The sequence below is a fragment of the Hypanus sabinus genome, chromosome 15, assembly GCF_030144855.1.
Source record: "Hypanus sabinus isolate sHypSab1 chromosome 15, sHypSab1.hap1, whole genome shotgun sequence".
Classification (NCBI taxonomy): domain Eukaryota; kingdom Metazoa; phylum Chordata; class Chondrichthyes; order Myliobatiformes; family Dasyatidae; genus Hypanus; species Hypanus sabinus.
In genome coordinates this window covers 14,975,359-14,992,162 of record NC_082720.1, presented here as the reverse complement: position 1 = coordinate 14,992,162, position 16,804 = coordinate 14,975,359, and the positions used below count along the sequence as shown (strand labels likewise).

Below are 16,804 nucleotides of genomic sequence, written 5' to 3'. Positions count from 1 at the left end.
ATGAATTTTCACATTATTTCATTGTCGATCTGGTGGTCCCTGATACTTACACCCCGTTCTTGTCACAGGCAGTCTCATCTTCCTCTGCATCTTTTTTCACATTCTGTGAACCTGGACTGGCTTGTTATAACTTTGCACCTCATGGAAATTTGTCTCAAGTGGAGCTGATTTTTAATTCTGTTCCAGTTTATCTGAGCCAGATCCAATCACATCACATTGATACTGACCTTCTTCCAAATGTTTACTTTTCCTGCCTCACTGTCACTCCTGCCTCATTGGACCCTCACCAACGTGCTTAATGACAGAAATGCTCGACAACATATGCCATAGCGTCTGTCATGCACCTGGCCCTGACACATCAAGACAACAAGGACACCTGGGTCAGTATGCAGTTTCTGGATTTCAGTTTAGCATTCAACACTATTGTCCTTGGAGAACAAATTCCTACTCCTCGGTCTAAATACCCCACTGTGCAACTGGGTGTTGTACTTGCAAGTGAACAGACCTCGGACAGTCAGGATGCACAACTGCTAGGTCCTCTCCATTATCCTCAACATGGGTGCCCAGGGATGTGTGGTGAGCCAATTGCTCTACACTCTACTCACACATGACTGAATGGCCAAACTCCCAAGCAAACACTATGTCAGGTTTGGCAATGATACAACAGTGGTTGTGCTCAACATCAACGATGATGAGATGGCCTACAGCGAGGAGGTGGAAGAGCTCGAGGCCTGGTGCCAGGCAAATAACCTCTTCCTCAATGCCACAAGACAAAGGAGATGGTTATCAACTTCAGTAAAACTCATAACACTCACACTCCTATTCATATCGGTGGCACAGCGCTGGAAACTGCAAGCAGTTTCAAACTCATGGGAGAACACATCTCACACAACCTCTCATGGTCCCAGAGCGCATCCACCATAGTCTAGAAAGCTCACTAACACCTCTACTTTCTGAGGAGACTGAAGAGAGTTAGACTAGGTGTGGCGAACTACATATAACTGTCTGGACACGCCCCTTCTGATTGCTCCTGTGGCTCCTCCCACAGACCCCTGTATAAAGGCGATTGAGGCCTGAGTCCGGCCTCTCAGTCTCCAGGATGTAGTATGGTGGTCACTCACTGCTTGTTCCTTCTTCCAGTCAATAAAAGCCGATATCTCGCCTTTACATCTCAGAGTGAGTTATTGATGGTGCATCAATAGGCACATCAATACTCATGACCTCCTGCAGATTAGCAATTGAGAGCATCTCAGAATGCTGCATCACTTTGTGCTACAGAAAGTGCAAGTGGCAGGCAGTAGGGTGCTGCAACACCAGACATAACACCAGCACTAGTCTACCTGCCACCAAGAACATATGTGGAGAAAGATGCTGGATTAAGGCCAGAAATACCATGAAGGATCTCACCTACCCTGCTCATAGACTGTTTCTCCCACTCACGTCGGAGAAGAGGCAGTGCAGCATTCATACCAGAACCAGCAGACTCAAAAACAGTTACCACCCCCAAGCCATCAGACTGAATAACACATCCACCCATTAACACACCTCACCACATCCCCACCACCTCTACTTTATCATTTCCTGTCAGAATCACCTCACGTACAAATTCTCCTGTGCTTACCATCACTTTATGTACACACAATCAGTCTATGTATGTAAAGAAATCTTATGTATTTATTTTATTGTGTGCTTTTCTATTGTGTTCTTTATGTTTATTGTGTTTTTATGATGTACTGGAACCGGAGTAACAATCATTTTGTTCTCCTTACACTTGTGTACTGAGGAATGACAAACAATCTTGAATCTATAATTTAGTTTGCTCCTCCACCTTTTCTATACTTAATCTTGATCTATGATGTTAGATTACGAACACATAAATGTTTTCCTGCCGAAAACTGATGCACTTGAACTACCTTGTTCCCCACATCCATCAAAGCTTCCTTGCTTATTGGACCAGACGTGTACAGTTTGAGAAAATTATCCTCTATCTACTTTCCAAATTCTTCACATTTTTGACCTTAATCGTATTACATTTACAGTTTGTATTGGGATAATAAAGACTCCCATTTTCATAGACTTAGATTTTTGTGCCTCCTTATAATTTCCTAGAAAATTTGCTCTTTTACACCCTTCCCTGCCATTGGTGATTTAAAATACACCAGGCTGTGTAACGTTCTCTCTAGTGATTTTCAGCGCCAGCTAAATAATTTTGGTGTTTGACCCATCTGAAACTTCGGTCTATAATACTGTCTGAAATCAGCACTACTATACTTCTTTTCTTCCCTACATTGGTTCAGATATCATCTCATTAACTCTGCTGATATGTCAGTCCTCCCAGAATACTGATCCATGAAAACGGGTTTCAGAGCATTCAGTATAAGCAGGTGGTACCTATCATGTCAGGTGAAACTAGGTGGAATTTGAATACTGTATGGCTAATGCAAAGAGAGAGCACAAGGTGGCTTGGATAATTAGAATGAGTGGGCAACAACATAGCAGTTACGATATAATGAGATAAAAAATGTGTTGTTATCAATGTTGGTGCTCAAAACAGAAATGTAGCTGAGGGTTGCAAATAGGAAGCAAATTGTATGAAGTCAAAAGGGACTGCAGATGCTTGAGTGGCTTGACCCACTGAGTTCCTGTTTTCTATTGTTCTGAGACAAACGGTGCGCTAATCTTTATTTCAAAAGAATTTGAGTACAGGCATAAAATGCCTTCCTGCAATTTCACACAACTTTGGTGAGATAGTATCTTGATGATTATGGATAGTTTTTGACATGATCTATAAATGGATTTACTCAACAAAGAAAGAAAGTGATGTGCATTTCTTGTTTACATTTCTCCTTTTGTGAAAATTAATTAAAACAGGGAAACATGAGGCCAAATGTATCCTGCTAAAGATCATTTCAGTAGCAAACCTGTGACATTTTGAGCTGAACTGCTAATTGCTAATTTGAGACACCAGGCCAGGTAAACTAAGCTTTTGCCAAAATAGAAAGGATTAGAGAGGCCTGCCTAAAATCTCTGACCTACTTTCCTCAAATTCCACGAGAAACTTGTTATCAATGAATACTAGCATTCTATAACATTAAAAAAATACTGAAATAAAATTGTGGATTCTGTACAAAGAAACAATGAGGTGCTCCAATTAAATTTTACCTAGTTCTAGTTCATCTTTCTTCATATTCCTGCTTTCTATTCTCCTTTCAGTATTTACCAAATTCTTTTTCAATGTTAGTACTGATTTATTGTTACCCCTGTAGAAAGGGCATACCCTTTTTGCAACATAAAATAATTTGCCCCATTTCCTCTCAGTCATCAACTAGGTTGGATCTGTATCATTCTATTAAGAAACATCCAACCACTCCTTGAAGTTTCTTTTCAGTTTCCTTTTACAAAATGTTTTTAAAACAATTTGTGATAAATTTCCTCTTAGCCTTCTCTACTCTTAAGTAGCACAAAGTGGTAGTCTCTCCACTATCTGGACAGCAACACCTTTACATTGCTCTAGTGAACCTTTTCTGAATCTCTACCGAGGCTTTGGACAATTACCCTAAACTCTAGTGTCTAGATATGGAGCATAGCCACTGATTTATATATAGCAGAAAATCCCAGCTTTTAATCAATGGGACTGACACTTCTGAAAGCTAAACCAAAGACTGTGAAATCAGATGAATAGATGACTTGCCTTACCACAAGGAAATGCTTAAGATGAAGAGATGTGAACATGATAACCACCAACCGACCAATATGCTCCTTAATTTTTAGATCTGAGTTCTCAAATACAGAGTTTCTGTATTTGGGCCATCCGATACACTAACAGACCTTTTAGCCAACCAAGTCTGTTCCAACAATCAAGCTCTCATTTACTCTCATCCTACACCAATCCCATGTTATTCTCATATATTCCCATCAGCTTCCTCAAGACTCGACCATTCAGTAACACTCCAGGTACAATTTACTGTGGGCAATTAATATACCAACCTGTACATCTTTGGATTGTGGGAGGAAACTGGAGCATCAGGTGGTCAGAGGAAAAGTACTTAAATTCCCCACAGACTCCGCCAGAGGTCAGGATTAAACCTAGCATTGCTGAAACATGAGGCAGCAGCTCTCCTACCTCTGCTGTTGTGTCTTACCTATGTAACCCACTGGGTCGCCTCAGGCTCGCTCAGCTCGTTTCGTCTAGGGGGAGCAGCCTTTGGCCCCGCCAAACTGGGTAATCAGCTGGTGTGGATGCTGTGTGATGTCCCCGCCTCGCCCAGAAACAGACAGTACACCATAAGCGATTAAATAAGTACAATTTATAAAGGTTACTATAACTAAGTGATTAATAACGATACAGTATATATGAAGAAAAAAATAAAGAAAAGGCGCCGAACTTATCAAAGTCCAAACCACTTCGTGCACAACCGTTGGAGCTGAATTACTGAAGTCTTCTGGCCACCATTCGATCCCCTCCGAACTCCTCGACTCGCAGCTCAGAACCCTCTGAAGTGGTCAACCAAGCACATCTAGCTTCATCCCCTCTCCTCGGAGTACCACCTGGCCTCGGACCCCCGCTTGGGGTCCGATCCTCGCCCAACTTACAGCATTGCGTTCTCTCTCTCACCCCCTCGCGCCGATCTCCCCAAAATGCCCGCCAACAATAGCTTACAGACTCAGAAGAAAGAACACCATTAATCCCAATTGGTTTACAAAGGAATACAATTCTCGTTATCAGTAAATTTTAACAAACAAGCTTCCAGCACTCTCTCGAAACAAAGAAGCATTCCTGCTTTTAACAAAACAAAGAAGCCATTTTGATTACATACACAGTAACAAAGAAAAAAGAAGAAACCCCCTTTACACCTACAACACGAGAAAAGTACATAGAAAGAAGTTATGGAATGTCATAAACAGGAGCTCACCAAAATAACTTTCACTTGGAACTCTTAAATTTTTAATAAATTTAGATTTTTCTAAACATTTTCACTTTTCACCAAACAGCTCTCCCATGAGCCCTCAAAAGATAAGCTGCAGGGTACATAGTCAGAAATGTTCTCTTACAGTAAGATTCTGTACTAAATAATGGCAAACAGCATCTGACGCAGTCCCGATGCTGCATGTGACATCATACACACTACTAACATGAGACTCCAGTCTCAACACACTCATTGCAATATTGGGAGACTTCAGCCATATTTCTCTTGAAGGGCTCTGGGGAAACTCAAGCGCAGCAAAGCATTGGGACCAGATGGTGGGGACCCCAAGGCCCTTGAAGGAGTTTGCTGAGCAGCTGTGTGGAGTTCTCTAGCCTGGAAAGCATCCCAACTGTGTGGAAAACATATATAGTCTCAGTACCCAAGAAGGGCCAACTGAAAGTCTTGAATGACTACCGTCCAGTGGCACTGATCTCACACGTCAAGCAGATCCTAGAGAAGCTGGTCCTGGCTCATCACCGACCTCTGGTCAGATCAGCCCTCGATCCCTTGCAGTTTACCTACCAGGAGCGCATTGGAGTCGATGATGCTTTTATCCACCTACTAAACGAAGCTTACTCCCATTTGGATACGTAGGGCAGCACAGTGAGGATCACGTTTTATGATTTCTCAAGTGCCCTCTGTACTACATGTAGCACCCTGGGAAAGGCTTCACTGCTAATGTCTTTCTGTAGAAGCGGTGCTTGAGTTATGGTCAGAGATAACGGGTGCTTTGGAATGTGAGCCGTCCAATGACAAGAGGGTGTTTCGTGCCGTGTGCCTGACAGCAGGGTCTTTGTTCAGCGGGAGATGAACGGAGAAGACACCGGAGTGGAGGAGTGCAATACTTGACCTGGAGCAGTACCATGATCCGACGAAGGCTGGGGAGATTGAAGGATCATCGGCAAAGGGGAAACCATGAACTCCAACTTGTGCACATTAGACCGTTTCATTAGAATGGGCCCTTTTCTTTTTTTTTTGCTTTTTCTTTACCTACCCTTTAGTCAAATTAAAAATTATAAAGCAAAATCTTTCAATTGTGTATGGCGTACTGTCTGTTATTTCGTGGTACTGATTTGTAACGGGGTGACAAATCACGCAGCATCCACACAGACAGGGGGTTTCGGGTGAGCTTACACCTCAATCTCACATGTTTGGCGGGGCCAGACATAGTCTTCCCGAGACTTGCGCAGCCAACCGAAACTGAGTGTTTCACATACAACCCTCGCTGCTGGGAGAAAAGCTCCATTCAATGCAGGTTTGTCACTTCCATTGTATCCTGGCTTTAGAATTGTGTGTCAGACGTGGCTATAAGCAGTACTGGGCCCCACAGCGGACTGTATTGACTGCCTTATTGTTTACTCTGTTTATCTCAGTCTTCAGAAACAAGACTGAGTCATGTCATCTGCAGAATGACTCTGCAATAATTGGTTGTATAAAAGAAGGATGGGAGGATGCATACAGGGCCCTGATGAAGGAGTTGGTCAAATGGTGCAAGCTGAATTGTCTCAGCTTAACATTAGTAAGACAAAGGAGATGGTGATGGACTTTCAGAAGACTAAGGCTGCACTGCTCCCTGTTACTATTGAACGTGGATGCAGTGAGGATGACAGACTTGAGTGGAGCACCAACAAAGAGGCTGTGTACGAGAAGGGCCAGAGTTGCGTCTACTTCCTAAGGGGACTGAGGTCCTTTGGACTAAGCAGGCTTCTCTTTTCCTTGTTCTACCAGTCTGTTGCCAGTACAATCTTCTGTGTGATAGTGTGCTGGAGTAATGGCATCAACAGGGGTGATGCCAACAGGCTCAATAAACCGATTAGAAAGGCTGGTTCTGTTATAGGAGTCAAATTGGGCACACTGGAGTCTGTGGTAGAACAAAGGACCCTATGGAAAATCCTGGTAATTCTGGACAATGTTTCCTACCCTCTCCATGCCTCCTTGGCTGAACAGATAAACTAAATAATAAACTGAATAATAAACTAAGCCAACTGCACCTCTCCAAGGAGCACTCTATGAGGTCATTCTAACCCTCAGCCATTAGGCTCTATAAAGAGTCAACCTATAGCTGAGGAAGTGATTGCCCCCCCCCCCATTAGACTTTTTGAAGTAACTTATTTTTTACTCTTTCTTACTTCTCTTCTAATGTTTGTATAACTGTTCATTTGAAATGCTACTGTGATACTATAATTTTCTTTGGGATCAATAAAGTATTTACCAAACTAGCTTTCTATCTATCTTGGGACCTGCATGAAAACAATCTGTTGAAAAATTATCCTGCAGTACTAAATTCAGAGGACACAAACAACACATTAGTTTCAGTGTTGGCAAGTGCTGACAAGCTGAATGAACAGTAAAAATAAAGGAAAATATTGAATTAAAAATCAATTACCTTTAATGAAGTGAACAATAAAATGATAGATGGATCTAGACAAAGCACCATATGTTCTTATAACAGAAATAGTAATTTAAACAGCTATAGAAATGAAGCTGTTTTCTGAGAAATATTGCAATGGCAATTTGGATTGAAGGGTTCCTTTGGGTTTTGTATGGCCTACCAATAGAATTGGATTAGTTATGAGGTAAGAGATGGTGATGGTGAAAGGACTGATGTTGAGAGGATGATAAGCTTGCAATCAAAATCTGCAAAGATAGAGGTGGTAGTGGTGGGGAGGGAGGAATGTTAGAAGCCAATACCTCAACTAGGTAAATATTTCTTGATGTACCTTAAAAAAAATTGTGATAGGATAATGAAGACGTAGCCAAGGCAGAGTGGAGTGGAATGCTAACTGTTGGGATACCGTAAGATATAAGAGCCATTCGGCCTATAAAGTCTGCTCTGCCATTCGATCATGGCTTATCCAATTCTTCCAGTCATCCCCACTCCCTTGCCTTCTCCCCACACCCTTTGAAGCCTGGTAAATCAAGAACCTATATCTATCTCTGCCTTAAATACACCCAGTGACTTGGCCTCCATGGCTGTTCATGACAACAAGTTCAACAGATTTACCACGCTCTGACTAAAATAGTTTCTCTGCATCTTTGTTCTAAATGGAGATCTTTCAATCCTGAATTCTTGTCCTCTTGTCCTAGACACCCCTACCATGGGAAATAACTTGGCCAAATCTAAGCTGTTCAGGTCTTTTAAGATTCAAAATGTTTCAATGAGATCCCTCCCTCATTCTCCTGAACTCCAGGGAATACGGCCTAAGAAATGCCAGATATTCCTTATACGGCAACCCTTTCATTCCTGGAATCATTCTCGTGAATCTTCTCTGAACAAACTCCAACGTCAGTATATCCTTTCAAAAATATGGAACCTAAAACCACAAGTGTGGTCTCATGAATGCCTTAAAGAGCCTCAACATCACATCCCTGCTCTTTTATACTATATCTCTAGAAATGAAGGCCAACATTGTATTCACCTTCTGCACCACAGACTCAACCTGGAGGTTAACCTTTAGGGCATCTTGCACAAGGACTCCCAAGCCCCTTGGCATCTCTGCATTTTGAATTCTCTCCCCATCTAAATAGCTGTCTGCCGTTTATTTTTTCCACCAAAGTGCATGACCATACACTTTCCAACATTGTATTTCATTTGCCACTTCTTTGCCCATTCCCTAAACTATCTAAGTCTCTCTGCACGTTCTCTGTTTCCAGACACTAACTGCTCCTCCACCTATCTTTGTATCATCGACGAATTTAGCCACAAATGCATTAATACCGTAGTCCAAATCATTGACATATATCCTAAAAAGCAACGGTCCCAACACCGACCCTGTGGAACACCACTGGTAACCGGCAGCCAGACAGAATAGGATCCCTTTACTCCCACTGTCTGTTTTCTGTTGCTCAACCAATACTCCACCCACGCCAGTAACTCCCCTGTAATTCCATGGGCTCTAATCTTGTTAAGTAGCCTCAGTGCAGCACCTTGTCAAAGGTCTTCTGAAAATCCAAGTACACCACATCTATTGCAACTCCTTTGTCTACCCTGCTTGTAATTTCCTCAAAGAATTTCAGTAGGTTTCTCAGGCAGGATTTTCCTTTCAGGAAACCATGCTGGCTTTGGCCCATCTTGTCATGTGCCTCCAGGTACTCTGTAATTTCATCCCTAAGAATAGATTCTAACAACTTTCTACCACTGATGTCAGGCTAACAGGTCTATAGTTTCCTTTATATAGACAATAGGTGCAGAAGTAGACCATTCGGCCCCTCGAGTCTGCACCGCCATTCTGAGATCATGGCTGATCATTCACTATCAATACCCAGTCCCTGCCTTGTCTCCATATCCCTTAATTCCCCTATCCATCAGATATCTATCTAGCTCCTTCTTGAAAGCATCCAGAGAATTGGCCTCCACCGTCTTCCGAGGCAGTGCATTTCACACCTCCACAACTCTCTGGGAGAAGAAGCTCTTCCTCAACTCTGTTTTAAATAACTGACCTCTTATTTTCAATCCATGCCCTCTGGTACTGGACTCTCCCAACATCTGGAACATATTTCCTGCCTCAATCTTATCAAATCCTTTAATTATCTTAAACGTTTCAATCAGATCCCCTCTCAATCTCCTCAATTCCAGCGTGTACAAGCCCAATCTCTCCAATCTCTCTGCGTAAGACAGCCCTGCCATCCCAGGAATCAACCTAGTGAATCTACGCTGCACTTCCTCAATTGCCAGAATGTCCTTCCTTAAACCTGGAGACCAAAACTGTACACAATATTCCAGGTGTGGTCTCACCAGGGCCCTGTACAAATGCAAAAGGACTTCCTTGCTCTTGTACTCAATTCCCCTTGTAACAAAGGCCAACATTCCATTTGCCCTCTTCACTGCCTGTTGCACTTGCTCATTCACCTTCATTGACTGGTGAACTAGGACTCCTAGGTCTCTTTGCATTTCTCCCTTACCTAACTCTACACCGTTCAGACAATACTCTGCCCTCTTGTTCCTGCTTCCAAAGTGGATAACTTCACATTTATTCACATTGAATGACATCTGCCAAGTATCTGCCCACTCACCCAGCCTATCCAAGTCTCCCTATATTCTCCTAACGTCCACTTCGCATGTCACACTGCCACCCAGTTTAGTATCGTCAGCAAACTTGCTGATATAGTTTTCAATGCCCTCATCTAAATCATTGACATAAATCGTAAAGAGCTGTGGTCCCAATACAGAGCCCTGTGGTACCCCACTAGTCACCTCCAGCCAGTCCGAGAAACACCCATTCACTGCTACGCTTTGCTTTCTATCTGCCAACCAGTTTTCTATCCATGTTGAAACCCTGCCCCCAATGCCATGAGCTCTGATTTTACTCACCAATCGCCTATGTGGCACCTTATCAAATGCCTTCTGAAAATCTAGGTACACAACATCCACTGGCTTACCCTCGTCTAACATCCTTGTTACATCCTCAAAAAACTCCAACAGATTAGTCAAGCATGATTTGCCCTTGGTAAATCCATGCTGGCTCGGCCTAATCCTATTTCTGCCATCAAGATGTGCCACTATTTCGTCCTTAATAATGGACTCAAGCATCTTCCCCACGACTGACGTTAGGCTAATAGGGCGATAGTTCTCCGTTTTCTCCTTTCCTCCCTTCTTGAAAAGTGGGATAACATTAGCCACTCTCCGATCTTCAGGAACTGATCCTGAATCTAAGGAACATTGGAAAATGATTACCAATGCATCCGCAATTTCCTGAGCCACCTCTTTTAGAACCCTCAGATGCAGACCATCTGGACCCGGGGATTTATTAGCCTTCAGTCCTACCAGTCTACTCATCACAGTTTCTTTCCTAATGTCAATCTGTCTCAATTCCCCTGATATCTTATGACCCTGACCCATCCATACATCTGGGAGATTGCTTGTGTCCTCCCTGGTGAAGACAGACCTGAAGTACGCATTAAATTCTGTTGCCATTTCCCTGTTTCCCATAACAATTTCTCCCAATTCATTCTTCAAGGGGCCAACATTGTTCTTAACTATCTTCTTTCTCTTCACATAGCTAAAAAAGCTTTTGCTATCCCCTTTTATATTCCTTTCTGCTGCCTCCCACCCTTCCTAAATAGCGGAGTAACAATTGCAATTTTCCGGTCATCCAGTACAGTACCAGAACCCATCGATTCTTGAAAGATCATTGTTAATGCCTGTGCATTCTCTCCACATACTTCCTTCAGAACCCGAGAGTGCATTCCATCAGGTCCAGGAGGTTTATCTACCCTCAGACCGTTAAGCTTCCTGTGCAACTTCTCAGTTGTAACTTTCACTGCACAAACTTCACTTCCCTGGCACTCTTGAATGTCTGGTATACAGCAGATGTCCTCCAATGTGAAGTGAGGCAAAATGCACAATCAGTTTCTCTGTGACCTCTGCATCTCTCATTACAGTATCTCCAACATCATTTTCTATTAGTCATCTATCCTCAACTCTCTTTTACCTTTGATACTCTTAAAAAAGCTTTTAGTATCTTCTTTGATATTAGTGGCCAGCTTCCTTTCATGATTCATCTTTTCCTTCCTAATGACCTCCTTAGTTCCCTTCTGCAAGTTTTTAAAAGCTTCCAAATCCTCTATCTTTCCACTAGCTTTGGCTTCCTTGTATGCCCTCTCTTTTGCTTTTACTTTGGCTCTGACTTCACTTGACAGCCATGGTAGTGTCCTTCTTCTATTTAAAAAATTCTTCTTATTTGGAATATATCTGTCTTGCACTTCCCTCATTTTTTGCAGAAACTCCAGCCATTGCAGCTCTGCTGTCCGTCCTGTGTTATGGGTCCACAGTGTTGATTCCTGTGGATGTCACATGATATTAGTTTCATTTACTAAGTGTGATGTATCTGTGGTCTTGTTTTGCTGGAAGCTTGTAGTTTCGATTCCTGGGGCCGTTGGGTGGTTTTCTGGGAATCCATGACTTTGTTTCTGTGAGAGTGTCCAGGTTTCTCATGCCCCACAAACGACCAGGAGACGCAGAAGATTCTTCAAGAAGGGTTAAACTTTAATTTGCCAATCAAAGCTGAGATAGTCATTGAGCTAGTCGCTGATTGCCCACCGATCCTTGTACATAGCATTTTTTATAGCAATCTCCTGGTTTAGTTGTATTAGCATATCCAATTGGTCTACAGTTGAGTATCACAAGTACATCCGCCAGTATTGTTTCTAACCATTGACTTAATCATGTTCTAATCTACATCTCTTAGCTACCTCTCATTAACACACCATTGTCTTCTACATTCTTAAGATTTCATTCTCCTACTAAATTGGATACATGCATAGCAAATAACAAGCTCAAAGCTGACTACATAGTTTTGGTTACACAGCAAACAATGCAACTTTTATACTCCAATAAGAGTCACGTGATGACATATCCCCGACAGTATTAAAAAAGTCTCAGTCGCTCGTTAGGGAGTCGTTAAAGAATCGACAGAAAGAGAGAGCGAGAGTTAAGATTGCAGGCTTCGAACAAACCAAAAGGATTGGGTTAGCCAGCAGCACTCTGTGGATTTCAAATGTGACTGACATTTTGTATAATCCATACCAGGGTTGGGGCACTCACCTGTGGTCTCAGGTGTTGTGTGGTGACCATTTTGGTGAAAGGGACATTCCCCGTCAGTTACTCTGTGAAATATCACCTTTCTTGGACTCTTCGGATAAGGTACTCCACGATTGCAAACTGTGGTAACTGTTTCTTTATCTCTGCAAGATCGCTTCTCCACTATATTGTGAATCTCCAAGAATCTCTTTGTTCCATCGTGAATTTACAAGTCTCTCCTCTCACTTATTTTATGAATCACCTTCTAAGTTTGACTGTTTGGGAGCTATAGACGCAGAATGCCATGAACCTCTGTTGGAGTTAGTTGTTTGTTTAATTTTCTGTATTCCTGCGTAAATATTAATAAATTTAGTTGTTTTGCAATAATTCCTGGACTCCATTCCATATCTACTGTTGCTGGTCCATAACACCTGCTAGTGTCCGTTTCCAGTCAACTTTGGCCAGTTCCCCTCTCATGCCATTGAAATTTCCTTTATTCCACCGAAATACTGACACATTGGAATTTTGTTTCCTCTTCTCACATTTCAAAGTGAACTCGATCATATTGTGATCACTGACCCCAGGGGTTCCTTAACCTTAAGCTCTCCTATCACCTCCAGATCATTGTACAGCACAGCCAATCCCCTAGTGAGCTCAACAACAAGCTGTTCTAAAAAGCCATCCCTTATACATTCTACAAATTCTCTCTGGAGGTTCAGCACTGCCCTGGTTTTCCCAATCCACTTTCATGTTAAAATCTGCAATGCTGATCGTGACATTGCATTCTGACACACCTTTTCTCTCTCCTGCTGTAATTTGTAATCCACATCCCGGCTGCTGTTTGGAGGCCTGTATACAAATTCCTTTACCCTTGCCTTAACTCAACACCTTCCGATCCTATGCCATCCCTTTCTAATGATTTAATATTATTTCTTATTGTCACGTTCTCCTTCGGGTGTAACGAAACGCCGAATTTAACGTCCGGATAAACCACAGTTAATAAGAACCAGATCGCAGTAAGATTAACCATTTACTGTTCACTCTTCACATTAACATATGGTGAAAACTGTTGATAAAACAATACAAGATTGATACAGTATTTGTTCCTTCCTTAATATCACATTTCAAGTGTAAATACTTGCAAAGGTGACTATAACTACATTACACTAAGGTGCAGTATACAGGGAGAGTTTACCTGCTCCATTGACTACTTTAAATACACTTCCATGCAAACTATCCGCGACTCTTTAACTAACAAAAGCATAAACATTATCTACCGTCGTTACCTGTAACAGGATCAGCATTAACATCTTAGTTCAATATATCGATTATCTATTAACTTACAGCGTTGCTCTCACTGTGATTTCTCATGCCTGCAAAACTGCTTGTGCTCAGGTGAGCCTCGTGGAAAGCCCCCACCCTCGCGCTAATTTCAAACCGGTGTTTTCCCACAAGACGCGGCGAAACCGGATGTGACGTCATCGCATGCCGATATATTTTACATGCAATGAATACACTTTAAACACTTCTAATTCTAACTAGAAAATACTATTGAATGAATTACTAAGCGAAAATATTATAAACTAAATAACTGTCGTAAAGACAGCACACTCCCCGCTTGACCTTCGTAAGGTCACAATGAGCAGAGTACAAAACTTAGTCTCTTAATCAGTCATTGGGTAGAAGTAGAATAACTTCTGTAACTGGCCCTTGGTAAATTTTCACATCGCCTTGGTCGGTAGTCTTCAATTCGATCTTCCTGACATGTCCATCCCCGCTAGGGAATGTAGCAGTGATTCTGGCCGTTGGCCAGCTGTTGCGAGCGACTTGCTTGTCCCTGAGCAGGACTAAGTCTTCAACTTGAAGATTCCTTCGGGGTTCTGTCCACTTTTGTCTCTGTTGCAACAAAGGTAGATATTTTTGTCTCCAGCGAGGCCAGAACTGATTTGCCAGAGCCTGGACTTGTCTCCATTGCTTTGTGTACAAATCCTTGTCTGAGAAGTCTCCTGGTGGAGGAGGTGCTCCTGCCTTCTGCGTAAGGAGCGTTGATGGCGAAAGTATAAAGGGGTTTTCTGGGTCAGAAGACACAGGTAGGAATGATTGTGCGTTTATAATGGCTGTGACCTCTGCCATTAGGGTGCACAGTACCTCGTGGGCCAATCGGGTGCGTTGCTGTATCTCAGGTTTCCTTTTCCAGGTTTTCCGTAAGGACGTGAACCGTTTGACTGCCTGCTCTTTGTTATCTGGTGAGCGCTGGCGTGGTTCTCTGATTGGCAATGGGGCAACCCCATTATTTGCTTCATCTCTGAAGACCTTGGTGTCTTTGGGTTTTAAAGAAATGGTATCTTGAGCTGATTGTGCAAGTTTGTTTCCGTCCTCGGTTTGAACGAAAACTGACTGACCTAGCGTCTCGTCGGTTACTTTACGCTTGGTAATGTCTTGTTGTGCTTCTTTAGGGTACACCTCAGTGAGGCAGATCTCGGAACAAGAACGGCTTGACTGAGTTTGACCGCAAACTTCTGTACAGTTCGAGCTGACAATTGTTGTCCTGGAGTGAACCTCTCCCTCCCCGCCGTCCTGTTGTGGGGGTGAAGGAGCGTTGTCGGTTCTTTCATTCTTGACTTCATCACGGAGCCGTGAGGGTAAATTTCCTTCCTCGTATGGATGTGATGCAATCGTGACTCTCTGAGGTTCCTCGTAGCTGGGGAAGTTATCGAATACGTATGGAGAGGGGAGACGAGCCTGCCTGTCTATTTGAGATTGTACATAGTCGCTTGTGCGTTCCAGTCTGGTCCTTTCTAAAGTAGATCTTACTTCGGTCAGATCACGCGACCCTTCAGCTTGTTCTATGTACTTTGCTTCCACCCTGGCAGCTTCTCTTTCTCCTTCTAGCTGCAGCACATGCAACTCTGTCGATATTTTTGTCATTTCCAACTGGGTTTCGGCTTCTCTGGCGGCCTGTTCTCTTTGTCTGGCAGCCTCTTCTCTTTGTCTGGCAGCCTCTTCTTTCTGGATTTCGGCTTCTCTGGCAGCCCTTTCTTTCTGGATTTCGGCTTCTTTGGCGGCCCTTTCTTTCTGGATTTCGGCTTCTCTGGCAGCCTCTTCTCTTTGTCTGGTGGCCCTTTCGGCTTCTTTGGTGGCCAGTTTCATTTTCAAAACTGCCTCTTGTCTGGCGTAATGCAGTCGCACCTTGGCGGCTTCTGCCTTGGCTCTTGCCTGTGCGGACTTACTTGATGTCGGTTTACTGCCCTTGTCGCTGGGCGGCGTCGACTTGATGCTGGATTGAGCTGACATTGCAGCACTTGAAACACCTGATAATGCCGCTTTTTCACTGTCACGTTCTCCTTCGGGTGTAACGAAACGCCGAATTTAACGTCCGGATAAACCACAGTTAATAAGAACCAGATCGCAGTAAGATTAACCATTTACTGTTCACTCTTCACATTAACATATGGTGAAAACTGTTGATAAAACAATACAAGATTGATACAGTATTTGTTCCTTCCTTAATATCACATTTCAAGTGTAAATACTTGCAAAGGTGACTATAACTACATTACACTAAGGTGCAGTATACAGGGAGAGTTTACCTGCTCCATTGACTACTTTAAATACACTTCCATGCAAACTATCCGCGACTCTTTAACTAACAAAAGCATAAACATTATCTACCGTCGTTACCTGTAACAGGATCAGCATTAACATCTTAGTTCAATATATCGATTATCTATTAACTTACAGCGTTGCTCTCACTGTGATTTCTCATGCCTGCAAAACTGCTTGTGCTCAGGTGAGCCTCGTGGAAAGCCCCCACCCTCGCGCTAATTTCAAACCGGTGTTTTCCCACAAGACGCGGCGAAACCGGATGTGACGTCATCGCATGCCGATATATTTTACATGCAATGAATACACTTTAAACACTTCTAATTCTAACTAGAAAATACTATTGAATGAATTACTAAGCGAAATATTATAAACTAAATAACTGTCGTAAAGACAGCACACTTATATTACACAGGGCCACACCACCTCCTCTGCGTAAACCTATCTTTCCAATAGACTGTATGTCTTTGGACGTTCAACTCCTAACGGCAGCCATCCTTTAGTCAAGTTTCAGAGATGGCCACAAAATCATATTTGCCAATCTCTAGCTGAGTTTCAAGATCGTCATTTTATTTCAAATGCTGTGTGCATTCAAATATAACGCTTTCAATCCTGTATTTGTTGCTTTCTGTTTTAATTGCACCAGGCCTCTAATGCCCTGTAACTTTTCCCACTGGCTGTGACTATGCCTTATCTTCTGCCTGTCCTTTCTATC

The 16,804-nt window shown here is 42.7% G+C and overlaps 1 protein-coding gene and 1 long non-coding RNA gene across 4 annotated transcripts in view; both read right to left on the bottom strand.

Moving 5' to 3' along the window:
- LOC132405127 (uncharacterized) overlaps positions 1-16,804 on the bottom strand; it is a 64,309-nt gene that overhangs the window by 38,646 nt on the left and 8,859 nt on the right. The window lies entirely within an intron of this gene.
- On the bottom strand, positions 13,460-16,449 carry LOC132405125 (plectin-like). Of its 3 annotated transcripts, none has more exons than XM_059989826.1 (2): positions 16,159-16,449; positions 13,460-15,947 (listed from the first exon to the last, which is right to left on the bottom strand). In XM_059989826.1, the coding sequence occupies exon 2, from the start codon at positions 15,778-15,780 to the stop codon at positions 14,155-14,157; it is 1,626 nt and encodes a 541-aa protein (XP_059845809.1). In that variant the 5' UTR covers positions 15,781-15,947; positions 16,159-16,449; the 3' UTR covers positions 13,460-14,154. The 3 variants fall into 3 exon arrangements, with proteins under 3 accessions (XP_059845809.1, XP_059845810.1, XP_059845811.1); XM_059989827.1 differs by having other exon boundaries at positions 16,168-16,449; XM_059989828.1 differs by having other exon boundaries at positions 16,226-16,449.

Coding starts and splice junctions, on each gene's coding strand:
- LOC132405125 (XM_059989826.1), bottom strand. CDS start 15,780: ATGTCAGCTCAATCCAGCATCAAGTCGACGCCGCCCAGCGACAAGGGC.